This window comes from Phyllostomus hastatus, unplaced genomic scaffold (assembly GCF_019186645.2).
Source record: "Phyllostomus hastatus isolate PE091 unplaced genomic scaffold, TTU_PhHast_1.1 phas_scaffold_216, whole genome shotgun sequence".
In the NCBI taxonomy this organism is placed as follows: Eukaryota; Metazoa; Chordata; class Mammalia; order Chiroptera; family Phyllostomidae; genus Phyllostomus; species Phyllostomus hastatus.
In genome coordinates this window covers 3,165,279-3,189,737 of record NW_025334018.1, presented here as the reverse complement: position 1 = coordinate 3,189,737, position 24,459 = coordinate 3,165,279, and the positions used below count along the sequence as shown (strand labels likewise).

General features: G+C 37.4%; 1 protein-coding gene across 3 annotated transcripts in view; it reads right to left on the bottom strand.

Annotated features, from left to right (window-relative positions):
- Window positions 1-24,459, bottom strand: part of ASH1L (ASH1 like histone lysine methyltransferase) — a 228,554-nt gene that overhangs the window by 149,998 nt on the left and 54,097 nt on the right. For all 3 annotated transcript variants that reach the window (XM_045816450.1, XM_045816452.1, XM_045816451.1), the window contains exon 3: window positions 6,699-11,262. In XM_045816450.1, coding sequence (XP_045672406.1) covers window positions 6,699-11,262 — 4,564 coding nt within the window. The remainder of the gene's footprint in view (window positions 1-6,698; window positions 11,263-24,459) is intronic.

The window sequence follows — 24,459 nt, the reverse complement described above, 5'->3', positions numbered from 1 at the left end:
AATTAATGTATAATGAAGATATCTTCAGGTTATGTACGAAAAAAATATCAAGTGAAGACTTGGTGGGGTAGCTAAGTTAGAGCATCATCCTGATACATCAAGGTTGCAGGTTCTTTGAAGACATTCTAAAATCTCTCCCCTTTTACTGCCCTTTCTGTAAATGTGCTTCTAAATATGTCTTCTCTATCACTACATCAGTAAAAGCCTGTATAATATTTGGGTGGGACAATTTCCAAACACACGCACCTGATTTTTCTCTAATCCGTCTATCATAATGCTATCAATAGAAGCTTAGCAAATAGTTCCTCTGCTTTAAAACTCTTAACTTCCTATTGCCTATAGGGTAAACTCCAAACTTCTTGGTATCTTATATAAACAAGAAGCTTTATGATCTGCTTTTGCCCACCTTTACAGACTCATATCCTGGGTCCCATATCAGATTATTTACAGTTTCCTAAGCATAGTATCAGATCCAGAGAAACTTATTTATAATACTCTCTACCCTCTATTCTTTGCATACTAAACTTAAAACATTTTCCTAGCTCCTTTTAAGTAAGTCCCTTTCTTTTGTGCTCCCCAAAACACATTGTGAATATCTCAATTTTAGCAGGTGTCAATAATTGTTTGTATATCTGTCTGTGTTTTCTTTTGAATTATAAATTCCCTGAGAGCAGAAATTACATCTTATTCATGTATGTATTCCTTGTACCTGGCGAACAACAGACACAGAGTAATTGCTAAAGGGACAACTACTATTATAATAGTTAAGATTAGAAAACCAAATACATGCACTGGCCAGTGTGGCCTAGTTGGTTGGAATGTCATCCTGTAGACTGAAAGGTCACAGGTTTGATTCCTGGTCAGGGCACATGTGAGAAGGCAACTAGTCGATGTTTCTCTTTCACACTGATGTTTGCCTCTCCCTTTCTCTCTAAAAGTAATAAAAAAAAATGTCTTTGGGTGATGATTAAAAAAAAATCTAATACAGCCCAGGGTGGTGAGGCTCAGTGGGTTGGAGTATCATCCATAAACCAAAAGGTTGCAGGTTCAATTCCTGGTCAGAGTACATGCCTAGGTTGTGGGTTTGGTCCTCAGTTCAAGCATGTACTAGAGGCAAATGATTGATAGTTCTCTCACATTGATGCTTCTCTCTCCTCCCCCCCCTTCTTCCCTTCCTCTCTAAAGCTTTGCCTAAACAAGTTCTGATTTTCAAAGTGATCAAACTAGAAGATACTCCATGATATATTTAGTACTTCTTACTTATTTCCCTTAACTAAAAATCTTTTACTCAGCTGGTTTTAAGCAGATAGGTAAGCCAGTTTTCTTATGTACCTGAAAAAAATTACTATTAGAAAATCAAGTCACACTTTTATCAACTTATCAAGAGTAATTGTGAAGAGGAGAGATTCTAAAATACCAATTAACAGAAAATTTTCAATTTGCAATATAATAAATATATGGGTGGGCAAAAGTAGGTTTATAATTGTTCATATGGAAAATAACACGATAGTTAATAAATAATACAAGAATAAACTGTTTTGTGTACTGACAACTGTAGATCCAGTTTTGCTCAACCCTGTATATCTGTTTTTTTGTCTCTGATTCCTGGCATAGAGTTTCAAAAACCCTTGGAGTTCCCTGATAGGAGTGTTCTTTTACACCAAAGTAGTAACTTAAGGTGGACCCTGAGATAGTATCAGTTTGGGGGATGGCCACCAGAAAGACCAACCACATGACCAGAGGACTGAAACTTTGGGCCAGCCCAAAGTTTTTTCAAAGCACATGATTTTTCATAGCACATTAATGTTTTGAAGCACCAAGTTAGTAGTTGAACAAAAAGTACACTAACCAAAACTAAATGCAGTGAACCATTGAGCAATGCAGTTTTCTTTGGAATGGCCATTCATCCCACATTCTTCCTTGTGGCTCCAATTGGTCACAGGCTTTCCTACAAGCACTTATTGTTTAGTTTTACCCAATCTTCACACAAAAGAAACAAAACCAAGAAACCAGAACTAGCTATATATGGCATCACTTTATTTATTTGCTAATCACTTACTTTTATGTCTACAACTGAGCAGCTTCAACCCTTCTTTAGATACCCTTCTGTCAAGCTACTTTCTTATTTTCCTACAAAGTCCTCTGTTTTCCCTGGCTGATGTGGCTCAGTAAAATGAGTGCTGGCCTGCAAACCAAAAAGTCACCAGTTCAATTCTCAGTCATGGCACATGTCTGGGTTGTGGGCCAGGTCCCCAGGTGGGGATGTGCCAGAGGGGCAACCAATCGATGTATCTCTCACACATTGATGTTTCCCTCCTTCTCTTTCTCCTTCCCTTCCCCTCTCTCTAAAAATTAGTAAGTCTTTAGAAAATAAGTCCTCTGTTTTCTGTAGTACTTTCTTCTTCATTAAACAACTTAAATGTCTTTTTAACTATTGTTGGCATTTTTTGGAATTATTATTTTCCTTGCTTATCTAGTTATGAAGTTGTATAGGTTTTGAGAATCTGCTTCTAACTCTGTTGCAAAAGCCATTTAATTCTTAGTGAATGATTTTACCAAATGAGTTTTTCAAAAACTTAGTGAAATGCCCGTATCTCCAGCTTGAAAGTTTTTACTGAGCTCCACAACTAGATATCCAACTGCCTGTTCAACAGCTCTACTTGGATGTTCTAAAGGCATCTCAAAGTTTATACATACTACAAAGCATACTTGTGCTCTCCCTAAATCTGCTCTTCCCATCTTCTCTATATTAGGTCACAGCACCACAATCATACATTCACACAGAAGTCTGCCCACACCCCCATCTAAGTAATATCTCTTCTAGATTACTATTCTGCTATTGCCAACTAACTGGTTTCCTTATAACTATTGTTGTCCTCTAATACTTGAGCTAGAATGATCTTTTAAAAATGCATATCTAAATTCAACAGTCTGTCTTTTGCTTTTAGTATAAAATCCAAACTCTTCAATACATGGTCTGGCTTCTTTCTTTCACAACTTTCTCACCACCTTCTCTTTTGTAGTCCTTCTTCTACTACAATGATCCTCTTCCCTTACGCTAGTTTTTTAAAAATGACTAAGGTCTTTCCCAGTTCAGGATCTTTAAAAGTATTCTTCACTAAGGCTGAGCAGCTACTAGCTTCTCATTCTTCAAGTTTCAACTTTTTTATCCTCAAGACACAGCTATTAATTCTTATCTAAGTGGGTACCCCCTTTTCCCTAATTATTCACCCTAACAATGTTATATTAACCTGACAGTATTTTTCTCAATTATGCCATTATTTATGTGCTTACCACTACATTGTTTATCCTTTTTCACTAAGTGAAAAGTTAATGAGCTCAAATATCATGTCTTTACTCTCTACTATATACCAGTAGCTAAAACAGTGCTAGAGGATTTGGGATTTAATAAATAAATGAATGAGTGGAATTCTGTTTACCTAGCTAGCTAACTGCTGCTGATCCTTCAGGTAGCAGTTTAGGGTCCCTTTTTCTTTTTCTTTTTAGGGAGAGAAACATCAATGTGTGAGAGATACATCAATCGCCTGCCTCTCGCACGCCCCCAGTTGGGTACTTGGCCTGCAACCCAAGCATGTGCCCTGACCAGGAATTGAACTGGCAGCCTTTTGGTTCACAGGCCAGCAGTCAATCCACTGAGCCAAACCAGTCAGTGCAGGGTTCCTTTTTCAGGGAAGCATTGCTGGGTTAAGCCCCCATTTCATGCTGTCATAGAATCCTGTACTTCATATTAAGATTTATGTATGTACACACACACGAGGTCTGTCCACAAAGTATTTTTCATGTAATATGAAAAATAGAGACATTTATTGAAGAAGGTACAAGAAACAGTGTACAGAGTACAATGAGGCCTCAGTCCCCTTCAAAGTATAACACCTCGCCTTCTTCAGGTGTGGAGAACCAGGTGACTTCCATTTGGACAAGTGGGCCTTTGTTTCTGGATCATAGCTACAGACCCAGCATTCATCTCTGGTTATGACCTTCTTGAGGAAATCTGGTTCATTGGTAGTGGTTTGAATCAAATCATTAGCAACTGCAGCATGATGTTCCTTCTGCTAGGTAGCAGAAGCCACAGAACTAATTTTGCCATGACACATTTCATGCCAAGATCCTGGGTCAAAATCTCAGACATAGTAATTTTTGGAATCCCCTGATCAGCTTCTAGTTCTAGCACTATCAGTCACCAATCTTTGTTGACTGCAGCTCGTACATGTTCAATATTCTCAGGTGTTCTGCTTGTTACAGGCCTTCCAGAATGTGAATCACTTTCAACAGATTCTCAACCACCTCTGAAGCATTTGTGCCACACTTTTATTTGTGCTGCATTCATTGCATTGTCCCTGAAAGCCTTCTGAATCATCCAAATAGTTTCCGTGGAGGAATGTTCAAGCTTAATGCAAACACTGATGCAGGTTCATAGCTCTACTTGCTCATTTTGAACTCAAAAGACACAAAGTACACATGGTCACTCAACTCTGTCTATTGCCCCCACTGACTAGTAGTACAGTGAAGTCATTATTAATGCATGCTCATTCCTGTCCACTCTCCTTGGATGCAAGGTTGCATCATTATTGCACGAACATTTTTGATAATATTAACAATGGCTGTACTTTGGACAGACCTCATATATGTGTGTGTGTGTGTGTGTGTACACACACACACACACACCCCTTATATCAATTTTAATGACATTTAATGTGTAATTTTTTTATTCCCCATCTCTTTCACTATAAATTCAATGAGAACAATGAACCTATTATATCACAAGGACCCACAAAGTAGAATACCTGGTAGAAAGTAAATATTCAAAAACTGTTGATTAAGCATTTATCAAAAATCTGTTGAGGGTGGTTACTAGACTTATCATGGTGATCACTTTGTAAGGTATATAAATATTGAATCACTATGTTATACACCTGAAACTAGTAAAATACTGCATGTCAACTGTAATTAAAATATATATATATTTTAAAATCTTTTAAAAATCTAGGGGGTGAATTACATCCCATTTTCTTCAAGAGTACACAATTAAATACTTTACTAAAAGGTCTTAGATTGCTTTTTTATCATCAAATTTTAAAAATGTAAAAAAAAACTTTTGTTGAATTAATCCAATTAAACTTTAAGTTTTTTTCTCTTTATTACAGTGTTAAAACTAAAGAATGCTCAGCTTTTCTACCAATGTAGCTTTTTATTTTTCAAAAGTTCACAAATAATGAAAATCAGGAACAAAACCTTGTTTTCTAGGGCTTTATTTCCTGAAATGCACAAGTTTTTAATCTTTTGGGTGAATAATACCAATTAACACCTATGTGCTTACTATGTGCAAATCATATTGATAAACACTGTAGTATCACATACTTCTTATAATAACCCTACTAATTCCATTTTATAGGAAGTTATATTGAGACTTAAAAAGTTTGCTTGCAGAATCTGATAAAATATATGAACTTTCCCCTGAAAAATACACACAAGCATACACACACATAATTTTACTTACAACATCAGAGGTTTTATGGACTTCCTAAAATTATTTACAAACCCAAAGGGTTGAGATTGTTAATTTAAAAATTCCTTACTTAGAGATATTGTCAATATCAGTGATTTTCAACTGGTGTGCCTGTTGCAAGAATTTTTAAAATATGCAATACCAACTATACAGGGGCATTGCCTTCTTTTCTTTTAGACTGTCAAATTAAAAAATGCAACAGCCAGGACAATAGCCATCCAACATGAATGAATCAAAATTATACCTATTTTTTTGGTCAGATAGACAAAAAATATAATTTCAGTAATTAGTTTGTATGTGCCAAGAGATGAAAAAGGTTGAAAATCACTGTCCCACATGAATGGACAATGGTTCCTCTTTCTTAATTTTTATCTTTCAACCCTTAAATGACACTTTCTAGATATTACAAATGAATTATCTAAATTTGTTTCATTCCATTTTGTATCCAATAAAGCAGTTTTTATAAAGATACTTAAAGGTACTCTGCAAAATGAAATCCCTCTGAATATTCAGTTAAATTTCATAAAGTTGATCATTTGAATGCTTAGATTTTTAGTATGAGACAAACAGGATTAAGATCATACTCTTCCTATAACATAGAAGCATTTATAATTATTGGATTAGTATATACAAAAAACCCAGCATGGCTACTAACAGATATCCATGAGCCATTTCTCACTAAAGAAACTGTGTAATAATAGCCTACTTGCATAAGAAAGATAAATCATTTTTCTTGGTTTCCAAAAGATGATTGTTATTTGTTTTGATAGTGGTATCTCTTCTCAAACCCCAAATTAATAGAAAGACATGACTTATCTTACTTCTAGTATCTACTGAAAGTGAGAACTTTGAAGACAGCATTTCAAAATGTTTATAGACACAAAACCCATACATCAATTAAAAGTTCATGTACAGCCCTGGCTGGGTAGCTCAGTTCGTTAGAGCACCATCCCAATATACCAAGGTTGTGGGTTTGATCTCCAGTCAGGGCACAAAGAAAGAAGCAACCCAATGAATGCATAGATGGGTGGAACAACAAAATCAATGTTTCTTTCCCTGTATTAAAAAAAAATTTTTTTAAGTTCAAAAACACATATCAGGCAACCAGTGGGCAAAATAATCTGTTTCTCTAACATAATCCAAGTAAGAGGCAACAAAATGACCCTCTTACCTGACAAGGTCTGTAATGTCCTTTCGTTGGAAGGCAGTGGCTCCTTTCTGTGAGGCCGGTTTAGTGAAGTGTCCTGTGTAGAAAACAGTCCAGGGCTGTCAGTCAATTTCTTCCGGCCACTGGAGTTAGGGTTTGAAACTCTGCAGCTGCCTATTGCACTTGTGAAAAGGTTTGTATGTTCATCACTGCTGGCTGGATCAGAGCTGGGAGTGAATCCTCCAAGAGATAAACTTGGAGAAGTTTCTGAACAGTCAATCTGTAAAGGCGTCTGCAATCCCAAGGCCAATGAACTCGATTCTGAAGGCTCTCGGTGGATCCACTGTTCTTCTCTGTTTATTATGCTTTTTGAAGGAGAAAGATGAGGGCAGGACATATGACACCGGTGCTTTTCCTTATGTTTATATCGTTCTCCAACAGTATCCTTTCCAAATCGATAGCGCTTCAAAGTCTCCAGGACGGATCTGGAAGAGCCAGTGTCCATGGAAACCTGGGGTGGCTCAGAAGAACGGTGTTCTCTATGTTTGTGACGGTGTCTGTGTTTGTGCTCAACCATCCAACCATAGGCCATTTCAGGGGGAACACTAGGGTAGGTACTCATGGAAAGGAGGGGAGTCCTGCTGGTTGTAAGAAAGGCCTCCTGTCTAAGGAGTTTATGTTTTTTCTTATGGTATTTGGTGGGATTGAGAAGTAAATGACCAGCATGCATATAGGAAGGAGGTGGAAGTGGAGTAGTGAAAGAAGGAGATGGAGGAGGTGGATAAAGAGTAGGGGGATACCTTCCATAGTAACCCAATCCTATCGGAGCAGCTGTAAGGGGTGAGGGAGAATAAGGCATGCCATAAGAGGGATAGAATCCAGTACTAGAAAGAGGAAAACTAAGGCTATGCATAAAGGGCATTTCAGCCATTGCCTCCCTCATCTTAGGGGGTCTTCCTCTCTTTTTTTTTAAGTCAGGCTTTCTAATGTAGTGCAAAGGGTCTAAGGGGAAAGAAGGATGTGTATAGAAACTATTAAAGTTGATTCGAAATATAGTTGGCAGCAGGTCTCGAGGGATAAAATGATGACTTCGATGGGTGATTCGAATTTCACTTAGACGACTTATTAATTCCTCCAGATCTGCAATAAAATCTGGATCCTGTCTATTACGGAGTTGGGGATATTTCTTTTTCCGTTTTCGTTTCTGCCTTTTCATCTTGTCATAGCTGAGGTAATCATGATTCCTGCGCTTACATTTATGCTTATGTTTTTCTTTAAGACTGCTTAGAACTGTAGAGGTTTCAGGGGAAATCAGAGAAACATGCTCAAAGGAATGCCTCCTCTTTTTTTGCCCACAAAATTTCTCTGCCCTATCTGATGTGCTATTATTATCTGTTCCAATTCCACTATCACTGGGAATGGTCTCATCACTATGAGACTCACTAATGGGAGAAGGAGTAGCTTCTTTCAGAGATGTGAGTTCACTCAAATGTGAAGGAGAATTTGGCAACAAAGTAGGAGGAGATAATCGCCTCCTCCCCTTTGAGGCCTTCTTCATTGCAAGAGTCTGAATCATGCTGCCCTGTCTGGAGTGTAAATGCAAATATGGCACTGAACTGGGTTCAACAAAGCCTGCATCACTGCTTACAGGGCTCTGACCTCCACTAGTCCCAGAAGACTGAGAGCAAATAGGTGATGGAAGAATCTCAGAACTACTAGTGGATGAAGGCAGTAATGGGGGAAGGATCTGTCCTAATGCTGACCCAGCTGCCTGTTGAGCTGTTTGCTCGAGAACTGCAAGGCTGGTAGGGCTACCAGAAAGAATGCCATTTAAGACAGTTTTTGGTTTTCGACCCCTCCTTTTTCCTATGTAAATGGTTCCTTTCTTACTGACATTTATCTGTTGTCCCAATTTAGAGCCAAATGTGGCAGCAAGATTTGACACTGTATTATGGAGTTTGGATTGCACTTTCCCTTTATTACTTGATTCTACAGAACTCGAAAGAATCTGATTCAACAGTTTCTTTCTCTTTAAAGTCTTCATTTTATTTATTTTGCGGATAATGGTTTTCATCAACTGTCCATTGTTCCTCTTGATAATTTTTTTATCTGGTTCCATCTCAAGGTCACTCATACTACAGACAGCTGGCCTATGACTGTCATCTAGGTCATCTGGATCCTGAAGTTGATCCTCGCTCTCAAAAAAATCACTGCTACTTCTATGGTTGTCACTTTCAGACTCGAGCTTGCTTGGACTTTCAGTTGCAACAAATGGAGCTACTGATAGTACAGGTGGCTTCATCTTGACTGGTGACCTCATTTGCCTCTTAGGTCTGCCTCTCTTTTTCGGAAAAGGAGACACAGACAGACTTTGTTTGAAGGAAGGAATTTCGATTTCTGGCTGCAAAATTGGGGGTTCTTGTTCTTCCTTAGACTGCAAAGAAAAAACTTTAGAGGCAGGGATTTTTAAAGTCCTCTTAGGTGGACCTTCCAGTTGAGGCATCTCTTTAGATTTAGGTCTTCCTCTTTTGGGCTTATAAATATCAGACAGAAGGTCACTAGAGACACACATACTGGAGGATAGTTTGTGAGTAGCAAAAGACTTATGAGATGGTTTTTCACTGTCGGTTAAGAGAGCAAGAGATGGAGTTGTAGATTTGCTCAGCTTTGGCAAACGGCGTTTAAGAAAGTCATGATCTACAAATGAAGATGGTCCAATGTTTTTCATAAACTTGGCTGGCTCAGAATTACTATGTGATAATGAGCTACATGAAACATTTTTAAACAGCTCTGATCTTTCCAATTCTAGCCCTTTTGGAGATCGGCATGTGCTTCTTGCCACCACTTTAGTCCACCGAGGTTTTCTTCCTTTCCTTTTTTTTAATGGTTTGGACTGCAAACTATTGCTTAGGCTCTCAGCAACTTGGCAGTGTTTGTCAGAGGCAGTTACCGCACCAAGTTTTAGAAAGGGCTTGTTACTAAATAAACTAGTGAAGTTAACAACTGAAGGGGTAATTGTATGTACACTGGATTCAGAAGTCAAACTTGGCTTTTTTCCCAGAGAAGAGCTTATTCTTGGAATATCTATATGTGTAGCTTTTGAATCACTTAGCTCTTTATCAATCCCTTTACATTCAATATTCATGATATGACCCACAGGCCTATGACCAATGTTCAAGTGGGTACTTTCAGAAGTAAATTGGTTCTTTCCACCAGATTCAGAAATTTCTTCCCTTAGTTCTGTAGTAGGACTTAAAAGTAATGAATTAGGAGCCAACTGCGGAGAAGTTTCAGGGGGACTTTTGGATAAAGGATTAACAGATACAGTAGGTGATGGGGAAGGGAGAGTGCTTTCTCCTACTGCACTAAAAGGGGATTTAGCTGTAGATGCATCAGAAGCAGTTCCCATTTGAAAGTCTGGAGAAGTGCAATATACAGGAGGTTGCTTTTCATGCTTTGAGGTTTCATATGACCCCCTTTCGCTGGATGAGAAACTATCTTGCTGAATGCATGTTCCTTCATTAAACATTTCTTTCTCCAAATGAATGATTTCTTTTCGAACTGAGAACTTTTCCAATATGCTTTCTTTACTCTGCCGTACAACATTCTTCTCAGAAGTTTTGCTGGTGGCACTGTCTTTCAGGGATTCAGAAAGTTCCTGACTTTCGTGACTAGTGACATTTGTACAAGAAGCCTTAAGTGATTCCTGAGTGGAGAGCAGTGCTTCAGCTTTAAGGTTTAGGGCATCTTTACTAACCAGTCCTGCCACAGGACAACTCACTAGTTTCTTTCCAATGTCCTTATTAATTAATCCCATTGTTGAATTTGCTACAATCTTCTTTGCACAGTCCTTGGCCACTAGGCCAACAGTAGAACCCAGTTTCTTTCCCAAGTCTTTATTAACCAGTCCAACCACAGTGCCAAATCCTAACTTCTTTCCAGATTCCTTATTCACTAAACCTGGAACAATACCAATTCCTAGCTTCTTTCCTGAATCTTTGCTCACCAGTCCTACTGTAGTGATAGTCCCTGGCTTTTTGCCTATGTCTTTATTAATGAATACCGCTGTAGTGCCAGTTCCTAGTTTTTTCACAGAGTCCTTACTGACCAACCCTACTGTTGCATTAAACACTGGCTTTTTCCCAGGATCTTTAGTTATCAATCCAACTTCTGTGCTAATAGCTGGTTTTTTAATTAAGTCCTTATGTATTATTCCAGCTAGAGAGCCAACACCTGCTTTCCTGATCAAATCCTTGCTAATCAATCCTGAAGAAGTAGAGCCAGTACCTAACTTCTTCAGTTTTGTCTTGGAAGACTTGGAGGGAGGACAAGTTGCAATAAGCTGTGCCAACTTTTCTGTTACACTTGTTCCTCCATTGAGTAATGTCCTGTCCTTTAAATCAGGATCCTGGCTACCAACAAGAGTCGACGATGTTGCATTAATGTAATTTGTCATTTCTGAGTATACTGGAGAAAGCTTCTTAGACAAAGGATTGTTTTCTCCCTGTGAATGAAGATGGATGTTTTCTTCAGATTGGCACTGAATGGCTGCAATATCACCTGCTTTCTTGTACAACTTTGAAGGGTCCTAAAATTTAAACAAGAAAAAGGTTTTAGAGAGGGTAAACCTTATACCATTTCAATTTACTACTACAATCAAACAAACCTATGGATCACATATCAGATACAAGATACACAATAGTCCTTAAAAAAAAAAAATCTAACTGAACTAAAATAATCCTAAAATTCATGAGGAATTATTAAAGACTGTGAGTAGCCAATGCACTCTTGAGAAAAAAAGAATGAAGTTGAAGATATCACATTCCCTGATTTCAATGTAAATTACAATGTTACAATAATCAAAAAGTAGAGTACTTACACAAAAACACATAGTTCAATGATACAGAATACAGAGTCCAGAAACAAACCCACATATACATGGTCAATTAATTTACAACAAAGGAGGCAAGGGTATACAATGGAGAAATAACACTATCTTCAACAAGTCATGTTGGACAGATACATGAGAAAAAATAGACAGATGATACTATAACCTTATAAAATGCTTTATGCTTGAAAATACTAAATTTTTCTTTTTGTATTTCTATAGAAATTCCTTGGTTATTTTATTTATAACATTACTGAGATATAATTCACATACCATAAAACTTACCTTTTAAAGTACAAATTCAATACTTTTTGGTATATTCACAGAGCTGTGTAACTACTACCAATAATTTTAGAATATTTCATAAGGTTCCATTTATTTTTGCATATGTATACTTCTAGATGACCTTGAGATCCATTTAAAATTTTTTTAAAATTCCAAGTGGATTTTTTAAAAAATATTTTGTTTAGTTACTTTTAGAGAGAAGGGAGGGAAAGAAGAAAGAGAGGCAAAGAAACATCAATGTACGAGAGATACACTGATCTGCTGCCTCTCTCATGCCCCTACCTGGGGACCTGGCCAGCAACCCAGGCATGGGCTCTGCCTGGGAATCGAACCAGCAACCCTTGGGCTCACAGGCTGGCACTCAGTCCACTGAGCCACACCAGCCAAGGCTAAAATTCCAAGTGGTTTTATCTTTGTATACTAATATAAGAAAAACAATATCTCAACATCAACTTTAGCTCCAAAATAACAAAGTACATTTATTTACTTAGTCAAGCTTTTTGGTGTTACTGGATGTTTACAATTTTAATAATATATATCCTAAACACTCACTGTCAAGTTTATTTCTAAATATCTCACAAATACTGTTGTTACTTTTGTGAGTAATTTTTGTTATGTTTTCTAACTCTATAAACTGATGGTGTTCAAGAATACTACTGATTTTATTTAGTTTATAACCTTAAATTTTTGCTCCATGAAAGAATTCATTTTTTCAGCAAATAGGTATTAAGCACCTACTGTTTAAGTGGTAAGAATAACAACAGTGGAAAAAAATCTTTCACCATGGAGGTTTCATTCTAATGCATGAGAGGGGGAATAAAAGATACATGAAATGTGCTGTATGGGAAAGCAGGGAATGAAAGAGGAAAATAAACGAGGGTGGAAAAGGATCTGCAATATCAAAATAGGTTGCCAAGGAAGTCCTCATTGAGAAGATTACATTTACAGAAAAACCCAAAGAAGATGAAAGAAGGATCTACATAACTACCTGAGAAAAGGACAATACAAAAAAAAAAAAAGAAACAAGAGGTAAGGCTCAGAGGCAGGAGCCTTGTCTGGTATATTCAAGGAATCCGGATTAGCTGGAGTAATCAAGGGAAGAGCAGTTGGGCAGGAGGTAGGGGGTCAGACTTTTTTAGTCTAAGAGATGGGAAGCCACTGGAACGTTTTATTAAGAAAAGATTGTGACGTAATTCTTCATTCAACAAGTATTGGGTGACACTCATTGTTGGAGATACAGCAAAGAATAAAGACAAAAATCCCTGCTCTCATGAAGCTTATTACATGTTAGTGGGAGAGAAACACAATAAAGAAAAACAGTCATTTAAAAAATATTTTTTGTTAGTATGTGGTAACTGCTATGGGAAAAACAGAAGGCAATTGAGAGTGCTAAAAGAGAAAATGCAAAACTGAGTTAGGTGTCTAGACTAGGCTTTACTGATCCAGTAACACCTCAGCAAACACAGGTGAGGCAATTAACAGGAAAATCAGAATGCTAGTGTAGCCGTATTTAAGCAATTGACTAGGCTAGAGTAATATGATATGTAATCAGAGAAGGCTAGTTAGATCATGGAGGGCCTTTAGGACATTACAATGGCTTGTGCTTTTACTCGGAATGAAATGGGGAAACACTACAAGTTTTTGAGCAAAAAGTAACATGCTTTCACTTACATCTTTAAATATACCCTCCCTCTGTTAGCATAGGTAGCTAGCTAGTTACTCATAAAGGAAGAGAGCAAATGGAATTAGACATTAAGACTAATAAACTAGGGAGCTGAATTGGACATTACGTCTGATTCACTAGGAAGCCACAACATTCACAGGCTCCCCAGGGGACAATCACATTCTCCACTGAGGGGACTTCATCCTTGACACAGCCAGGAAGAATTGGCCTACCAGTCATTAGCTAAGAGAGGAATAAAAACAGCAGAAGAAAGTCCTTTGCTAGGCACATGCACAGTGGAAATCAGATGATGCAGCAAAAATTCAGGGCATGTACAGTAGGAGCCAAAATGACACAAAAGGGCGCACTCAGTCTAGCCTGGAAAACAAGGGAAAAAGATTGGATTGGTTAGGGAGAGGGCCCACCACAATCCTATGAAAAATTAGAAAAGAGATTGGTTACTTTGAAAGAAACCCTGCTTTCACCAAAGCCCAAAGCAATGTGATCAAAGCTTAAAGGTCTGTCTGGGTAGTGTGCACTTGCCTGATCATTTCAGCACTCTTCTTTCCATAGCAACCATGCTAACCTGGCAGCTGTGCAGCTCCAAGTGCAGACCTGAGTGCAGCAGGACAGCACTGGCCAGAGCACAGCTGGAGACAGAGTCTGAGGTATACTAAGCTTTGGCATGGACTGAACTGAACTATAAAAGCTTTAGATACCCTGCTGGATGCCAGGCCAACAGCACAGAATAGCTAGACTCTGGTCCTCCTGGGCTCCCTCCACAGTGAGACAGAGCTTAGCCATCTAGTCTGGTCACAGATGAGACACCAAGCACCTGGGGACGGTCTTTCATTTTTGCTCTAATAAATCTTACCACTACACCTCATCCTCCTATGCATGAGTACCTGAAATGTTTTCCTCATGACTTCACTGAAAAGACCAATTTCTACTGGTAACACCTCTAGCTGCTCTCTTCATAAAGCCATAGGGATTCAAGGGTAATAGGATAGAGTCTTGCTGGCAAGCTATATTAATCTTGACAAGAGATGGTAATGACTTAAACTATGGTAAAAACAGTGCAAGTGATGAGAAGATAAAGATTTTGGTAGGAGAATTAAAGGTGATTATCAGGAGCTCTTTTTGGACAGGAACTGTCTGAAATGCCTTCTAAACATCCATATAAAGGAAGTCTGCGCAGGAAGATTCAATTTGGAAGGCAACAGCATATAGACATTTAAAATTTAAAGCTTCAAGACTGGTTGATACAACCAGGTGAGAGTGAAAACAAATAGAAGAGTAGAGGAATAAAGACTAATGGTGAGGCATTGCAACATTAAAAGATCAGGAAGATAAAGAACTAGAAAAGACGGAGGAGTCAGAAGATAACAAGGAAAAAAACCACACACAGTCAATGTGGGGTACCTTGAAACTGAATTGAAGGACAGACATATTTCCAAGAATAACTGACAGATCCAATAAAAATCAGAACATGTATCTGTTTGTTAGATTTAGCATTGTGGGGGGTCTTCGGTAACCATGCAATAGCAGTTTCTATAAAGTGCAAGAGCAAAAATATTATTGGAATGGGTTTTAAAGAGAATGGGCAGAGAGATATTTAAAACCATGTATATAACAAGAGGAAAACAAATGAGAATCTGAGCTAGAAGATAAGTGGCATCAAAGTGGCTTTTAAATGTGAAAAACAATGGCATCTTTTTGGTCTCAAAGGAAATACATTTTAAAGAGATGAAAAGCTGTACACTCCTGAAGTTCAATATGTGTGTGTATAATATCTCCTAGGCAATAGCTACCAAGTTCTAATGAAATTTACTGAATCATTTCATCATTCATCCTCTGATGTGAAATGCTACCCTTCTTATATAATAAATTTCTGTACATAAACGAGGCTATTGTTAGATACTACATTCTGGGTTGTAGAATTTCTGTCTATCCATTCACCACTACCACAAGATTCTGATCACTTTAAGTTAATTTTATTATCTAGTAAGGGATCAGACTTACTGATCCCTCTGTCATTGATCTTTTCAGAAATGTCTTGGATTCTCTTATTTTTTCCATACAAACTTTACAAGCAACTTATCTAGTGCCAAGAAATAAGTTACTTTGACTGTTAAATTTGCAAATACCCCAAAGAAGTGAAAGGAGGGATTAAACAGATATTTACACACGATGTTGACTACTCATAGTCAAAAGATGGAAGTAACTCCATCGACATCCATCAATAGATGAACAATAAATAAAATGTGGTATATATGCATACAGTGGAATATATTCAGCTTTTAAAAGGAAATTTTGACACGTTATAACATAGATGAATCTTGAAGACACTATGCTAAATAAGCCAGTCACAAAAAACGAAATATATGATTCAATTTCCATGAAACAGGGGAAAACTGAGTAAGATCCTAGAGTAGTCAAATTCATAGAAAGAAGAATGGCAATTGCTAAGGGTTACAGCAAGGGGATAACTGGCAGTCACTGTTTAACGGGTAAAGAGTTTCAGTTATGGAAAGTTGAAAAACCTCTGTAGATGAACAGTAATGATGGTTTCACAATGTGGACATAATGCCCACAGAATTGTACATGTAAGAATGGTTTAAAAGATTTGATGTGCCCTGGCTGGCGTAGCACAGTGGACTGAGCGTGGGCTGCGAACCAAAACATCGCAGGTTCAATTCCCAGTCAGGGCACATGCCTGGGTTGCAGGCCATGGACCCCAGCAACCGCACATTGATGTCCCTCTGTCTCTCTGTCTCTCTCTCCCCCTCCCTTCCCTCTCTAAAAATAAATAAACAAAATCTGGGAGGGAAGTGGGGAGGGTTGGGTGGGTGGGCTGGAATGGGAGTAAAAGGGAGAAAACTGTATTTGAACAATGATTAAAATAAAATTTAAAAATAAATAAATAAAATCTTTTTAAAAAGATTTGATGTTATGTAATTTTACCACAATTAAATATTTTGCAAATAAATTTTGAGAGAATTAACACCTTCAACGATGCTTTCTTATTCAAAAAAATTTTAAGCTTTTCCATTTGTTCTAGACTCAGGAGTATTCTGAAAACTTTCTTCATATAAATCTTAAACCCTGATAATTAAGTTTATTCCTAGATATTCTATCTCTTTTACAATGGAATCTCTTCTTCCATTTTATTTTCTAGATATTTATATACATAAAAGTTAATGATTTCTTATTTATTACTCTATTATTCAATCATCTCACTGAACTCTCTTATAAGTTTATTAACTAATTATCTTCGGATTTCAAGGTATACAGCATTATTTGCAAATAACAATCTTAATTACTTTTTCTATTTTTATGCTCTTCTAACTTCTCTTTTCTAATTTTATTAGTGTCTTAATAACATTATTAAATAATGATGAAAAAAGGGCATCCTCTTCTTCATTTGAATAAGAATGTCCCGATGTCACATCATTCAGTATTATACATAAATATATGTACTCATTTATATTTTTGTATACATTACATATTTTTACATATTTATATTTTACACATTAGGGAAACACCAATTTATGTCCTCTGTTAGCTATTTGTATAATTAATTATAGTAAAAGATTTCTTAGCATCATATTCCCTTGGATTCCTGGAGAAAAAAAACACAATTCATAATGGTATACAACCCTTCCTTTTTTTAAATAAACATTTTATTTGAGGTACTTACAGATTCACTTGTAGTTGTAAGAAATAGTAAACCCTTTACACCAATCCCTCCAATAACACCTTGCAAAACTATAGTTATCACAACCAAGATACTGATGTTGAGATATTCCACAGATCTTATTCAGATTTCCCCAGTTTTGCATGTACTAATTTGTTTGTGTTTAATGCTATACAATTTTATCACCTGTGTAGGTTTGTGTACCCACTGCCACAATCAAAATACAGAACAGTTACATCACTGAAAGGATGGCTTTTGTTACCCCTTTGCAATGTAGTTCTTCTAATGTGCTGCTGAAATTTATTTAGCATTTTGCATTGTATATCTAAGTATGAGGATAAGAAAAGACTAAGTCCATAAACTTTAACTCTTGAAGTCAGAGACTGCCAGACTTGGTTATAAATTAATGACTTGAATGCCTTAAGCACAGAGCTACCACATTCTATAAAGATAAGTGAATATTTACAAATTTGTGTCCATCAAATATACAGCAAAATTAAGCTTTATTTCTTGAGAAATTAAGCTGAGATTAATTAAGACTCTGCTTTGCCCTGACTGGTGTGGCACATTTGGTTGGGCATCACTTCCCAGAACGAAAGGTCCCAGTGTGATTTCCAGTCAGGGCACATTCTTGGTTTGTGGGTTTGGGAGTATATAAGAGGCAACTTATCAATGTTTCACTCTTGTATCGATGTTTTTCTTCCTCCCTTTCCATCTCTAAAAATAAATAAATAAAATGTGTAAAACAAAAAAGAAAAGACTTTGCTTTGACATTTCAAAGTTTAACAGTCCAAGAACTAATCTGTAACCTTGAGACTAAAATGAAGTCACTCAAAGACCATATAGATTATTTATAGTAAAACAGAAGTTTTATTCACTAAAAATTAGATGTTTATTCTTGAACAATCCTAATAGAGGAATATAGTTTAAAAATATTTTATTTATTTTTAGAGAAAGGGAAATGGAAGGAGAAAGAGGGGAAAGAAACATCAATGAGCAGCTGCTTCTCACACGCCCCCTACTGGGGGACTGGCCTTGCAACCTAGGCATGTGCCCTAACTGAGAATCGAACCGGGGACCTTTGGTTCATAGGCCGGCGCTCAATCCACTGAGCCACACCAGCCAGGGAGGAATATACTTTTAATTAATTCAACAAATATAAAAGGGATTGTGTGAAGCCTTCCTTGTATTTGTATTTAAAAGTAAGTCACTAAAGTGAACCTCAGCCACATTAAGTAAAATCTGAATTCCTGCTCAAGATTATTTTATAGTTTCACTCTTTTGTAAGGTTTTAGAATTAATATTATTTTTGTGTTTTCATTCCTTTACTGTGCTCTGAAAACAATTTTGAAATGATCTGTTTCCTCAGGTTTTACACATAGAATTAAACCAAAACCATTTGACTAGCATTTTTAGTAGTAGTGTTTTGAGAGACTTCTCTATTTACAATTACTAGTCAGTTATTTTTTTTCCTATGATTTCTGGACTTGGGTTTAGTAAATTATCTTTTACTTTTTTAATTTATTTTATTTATTTATATATATATTTAAGATTTTATTTATTTATTTTTTAGAGAGGAAAGGGAAAGAGAGAGAGAGAAACATCAATGTGTGGTTGCTGGGGGCCATGGCCTGCAACCCAGGCATGTGCCCTGACTGGGAATCAAACCTGCGATACTTTGGTTCGCAGCCCACGCTCAATCCGCTGAGCTACGCCAGCCAGGAGTAAATTATCTTTTAAAAAAATCAGTATCTCCCACATTTTCCATTTTATTTGTGGATAATTAAGCATATGAATTTCTTATAGCTTTCTTTCAACTTCTGTATCTGAAATTATTTGCCCTTTAGCACTACTTATTTTAAGATTTTATTTTCAGAGAGAGAAGAAGGCAGAGAGAAAGAGGGGAGAGAAACATCAATGTGCAAGAGAAACACAGACTGAATGCCTCTCTCAAGCCCCCAAGTCAGGAACCTGCCCCCAACCCCAGCATATACCATAACCCGGAATCTAAGCAGTGATCTTTCTTTTGGTTTGCAGGAAAACACCCAAGCCACTGAGCCACACCAGTCAGGACAACATTACTTATATAGTCTTGTTTCCCCTAATTTTTATTAGTAGATTAAACTTATGCTAAATAAAATCTTATCTTACATTTACCTCAAAAGAGCCACCACATGGATAATTTTCCCTTTGTTTCTAGTTCACATCTGCTTCCAAGATTCTCAAACATGCCTCTTTTCATAGGATTATGTATTTTATAGTCTTGGAAACTACTAAATTGACCAAAACTTACTCCATTTATTTTCATTCCTTCCCTTTTACATAATATTTAAAGGTATCTTCCCTTAAATACAGTTTTACCTAAAAAACCAACAATTATTTTATTTTCTAGAAATTCTGGGATTCTGAAAATTACCAGACTATAAGGTCCTTTTCTTATCTGCTTTTATTAACTTCTAGTTTTACTGCATTGTGATCAGAGAACATTATTTGTTTCTATTTTTTTGTGGTAACTGCTTTTGTTAGTATTCATCTGTTACCGAGTGAATTGTATACAACCCCAACGATCAAATATTGAAGCCCCAATCTCCCAATCTGGCTTTATTTGGAGACAGGGCTTTTAAAGAGGCCTTTACTTAAGGTTAAATGAGGTCACAAAGGTAGAGCCCTAATCAAATTAAAATGGTGTCCTTATAAGAAGAAATAAAGCCCAAAGATCTTTCTTTGAACGCAGAGAGAAGAGGACATGTGAAAACACAGTGAAAGAGCATGTCTTAAAGCCAGCAAAAGAGCCCTCACCAGAAACCAACAACTCTGATGGCAAACTGAATTTAGGAGTGTAGCCTCCAGAACTGTGGTAAAACAAATTATGGTTTATAAACCACCTAGTACTAGTTTGTGATATTTTGTTATGGCAACCCTAGTAGACTAATACACTATAATATTTTATTACACTCTGAACTTCACAACCTAAACAATTTTCTTTATTATGTAGAATGTGCTTATTGTTTTCATCTGTTATATATAAAAATCTGAAGCATACATTTCTGTTCTGGAGAATTTCAAAGGAGTAACTTAGACTTCAATATTTGTTAACTCTATACTATTAGTGATTAAATTAGCATACTCATCCTGTTCCTGCCTCACCATCCAATTACATATGATATCAAAGTTTTCACTGTATTATATCTTCTCAGCTTTATCAATTCAAATGACATTGTATGACCAGACTATAAGAAATCAATATATATTTAAACTACTTTTCCTTTTATCTCTGACTTCTCCAATTTTTATTCATTTACAAAACCAACAGCAGTCCCTTTGTTTTAGCTTTTCCATTCTCCTGGTTGGCTAACAAAAGGAATAAACATTGTCTTCTAGAGTTTCTTAAAGAATGAGGATTTAGAATTCTCTAAATTTAAGAGTTCAAAAACATTTGTCAATAACCTTTTACTACAGGTGAAGTGTCTAAATTGTTGCATTGTTTTTTCTGGTTCTGAATTTTGATGTTCTAGAATATCTTGAATTTTATTTTCCAAAGGAGTTTCCCATCCTTTGATTTGGCTCACAAAGATTTTCTTAGCTTTCCTGATAAAGTCTAATAATGCAACTGTTCTTTCCATAATAAACTTTCCATATCAATATTATATAAGATCTAACAAGTGCTTTGAACTCTCTATATTGAAATTTTTTATTTTAAATTTTTTTACATTATGCTATTAAAAATTAATCTAAGTAAAAATTTCTGCCTTTATCTTTTTTAAAGATTTTATTTATTTGTTTGTTTGTTTGTTTGTTTTTAGAGAGAGGGGAGGGCAGAAGGGAAGGACAGAAACATCAATTGTGTGGTTGCCTCTTGTGCACCCCCTACCTGGCCTGCAATCCAGGCACAAGCCCTGACTGGGAATCAAATCAGCGACCCTTTGGTTTGCAGGCCTGTACTCAATCCGCTGGGCCACACCAGCTGGGGCTCCTGCCTTCATCTTTAAAAATACCCACTATGCATATACTATATTTGTTCCACCCTTTTATATACATATATATCTCTCACAACTCTCCCATCCTTTTAAACTTTGTTCATTTCCATTTTGTTCATTCCTTCCCACTGTTTTCACATGTGCTTCTTGCTTCTAATTTCACTTTTGTATAACTATTTTCTTTTTCTTGTCTCCTATGGAGCTGTCAGATGTCTCATCTGTTTTCTGTGTTCTTGTATTATTGTTTCATTCCTCATCCTTTTTGTGAAGGTGACTGTTTAAATTTTTATAATTCCCAACAAAGTATTTGGAAACAATATTCTTGCTACATCTGCAATCCACTCTGATAAAACACATTAGTTAGGAAAGCTCTGTTTTGAATTGACAGTTAATATTTTTACTTCCTAATCTTTCTTTAGCTGATGTTTAAAGGCCTGATAGTTAACTGTTATTTTTTTACTCATTCTTTGTTTCTTTTAGATATTGTCTTTGATATTCTACAGATTCACTAAGATGTGTTTCAGTACAGACATAGCTTTATTGATGCTTTTCAGAACTTGTCTTTCAGTCAATTATGGAAAAGTATCTGCAAATGTTACATCTAGTAAATTATTCTTCAGGATTCCAATTAGAACTTACTAGACTTGAAGGACGACTTCCGGCAAGATGGAGGAATAGGTGGACGCACCGTACCTCCTCGCACAACCAAGATTAGAACAACAATAATTTACAGAAATAATATCACTCAGAACTGTCGGAGGATTTATCTGAATGGAAGTTGGACAGCCAAGAAGTTGAAGTAGACCCATACATCTAGACTGGTAGGGGACGACGAGCTGGGCGGGCGTGGGGCTGGCGCTAGGCTGGCGCGGGTCGGCGGCGCACGGAGGTCAGGGGAAATTTGGTGCAAAATCGACGCGACAGCCATCTGGGGTGCAAGAACGCAGCAGTGATCCCTGAGTACGCAAGCAGCGGCTAGGGGAATCAGTGGGGCAGCGATTGTGGACCAGGGCAGAGCTCTCAGCTCGGGAGCCCAGGGAAGTGTCTGAGCCCAGGAGAACGGAACTGTCGCCATTGATCCCTTCTGTTCCCGCTCCCACCCCCGCCCCCACATATAACGTCACAATCTAGCGACTGGGGTGCCCAGCCACCGTGAACACCTAAGGCTCCGCCCCCCACTGGAACAAGAGTGACCAGACCGAAAAAAAAAAAAAATAATAATAATAGGAGAGACAGGGAAAGACATAAGACATGTTTCCAGCAGAACAGATCAGTCCCCCAGGACTCGTCCTTTTAACCGACCAAGAAATAGCCAATCTATCAGATGCACAGTTCAAAACACTGGTGATCACAAAGCTCACGGAATTGGTTGACTATGGGCGCAATTTAGATGAAAGGATGCAGGTTACCATAAAAGAGATGCAGGAAGATACGCGGAAGAGAGCCAATAGTGAAAGGAAGGAATCTGAGTCTCAAAACAATACAGTGGACCAGAAGGCAGATAGAATCAACCAAGCAGGAAAGCATGATGAAATAAGAATTCAAAAAATCGAAGAAAAGCTTAAGAGCATCAAGGACACCTTTAAACGTTCCAACATCCAAATTATAGGGGTACCAGAAGGGGAGGAGCAACAAGTAGAAAAGTTATCTGAACAAATAATAAAGGAGAACTTCCCCAAACTGGCAAAGGGAACAGTCTTCCAAGAAATCCAAGAAGCTCAGAGAGCCCCAAAGAAGTTAGACCCAAGAAGAAACACACCAAGGCACATCATAATTACATTAGCCAAGGTAAAAGCGAAAGAGAGAATCCTAGAAGCAGCAAGAGATAAGGGGACAGTAACCTACAAAGGAGTTCCCATCAGACTGTCAGCTGATTTCTCCAAAGAGACCTTACAGGCAAGAAGGGGCTGGAAAGAAATATTCCAAGTCATGAAAGACAAGGACCTACATCCCAGATTGCTCTATCCAGCAAAGCTCTCATTTAGAATGGAAGAGAAGATAAAGTGCTTTTCAGATAAGGTCAAGTTAAAGGAGTTCATCATCACCAAGCCCTTATTTTATGAAATGCTAAAGGGACTTATCTAAGAAAAGATAAAGGAAAGACAAGTATAGTAAAATGACAGCAAACTCACAATTATGAACAACCACACCTAAAGCAAAACCAAAAGAAACTAAGTAAACAACTAGAACAGGAACAGAACCACAGAAATGGAGAGCACATGGAGGGGTAGCAGTAGGGGGGTGGGAGGAGGAGAGAGGGGGAAAAGGTACAGAGAATAAGTAGCATAGAATGTGGGTTGAAAATAGATAGGGGGAGGGCAAGAATAGTACGGGAAACGTAGAAGCTAAAGAACTCACAAGTATGACACATGGACATGAACTAAAGGGAGGGAACATGGGTGGGAGAGGGGGTACAGGGTGGAGGGGAGTGAAGGGGGAAATGGGACAACTGTAATAGCATAATCAATAAAATATATTAAAAAAAAAGAACTTACTAGACTTCCTATTACCATCTTTTATATTCTGTTATTCTTTCTACCATATTTGATATCTCTGGCTCTAATACATTCTAGGTAATTGTCAACAAATGCATTTTTCATCAGGAAAATATACTTTTCCCATCAGTAAATGAATGGATCAAAAAACTGTGGTACATTTACACAATGGAATTCTATGCAGCAGAAAGAAAGAAGGAGCTCCTACCCTTTGCAAGAGCATGGATGGAGCTGGAAAGCATTATGCTGAGCAAAACAAGCCAGGCAGTGAAAGACAAATACCACATGATAGCACCTTTAACAGGAACCTAAATAACAAAACAAAGAAACAAGCAAAATATAACCAAAGACACTGAAATAGGGGACAGACTGACAGTGACCAGAGGGGAGAGAAGAGGGAATTTCCGGGGGAATGGGTAGGGTTTACAGGAACAAATTTAAAGGACACATGGACAAAAACTAGGGGTGGGGGGTAATGGGAGGGAAGTAGGGAGGGTTGAGTGGGTGGGCTGGAATGGGAGTAAATGGGAGAAAACTGTACTTAAACAATGATTAAAATAAAATTAAAAAAAAAAGAAGAAAAAAATATATTTCATTATTTTCTTTTGAATGTTTTTCAGAGGGGGAAATGAGGAAGAGAGGGAGAGAGACTTCCATGTGCAAGAGAAACACAACCCCCAACTGGGGACCTGGCCCACAACCAGGAACGTGCCATGACCAGAACTGAATCAATGACCTTTTGGTTCGCAGGCTGCCACTCAATCCACTAAGCCACACTAG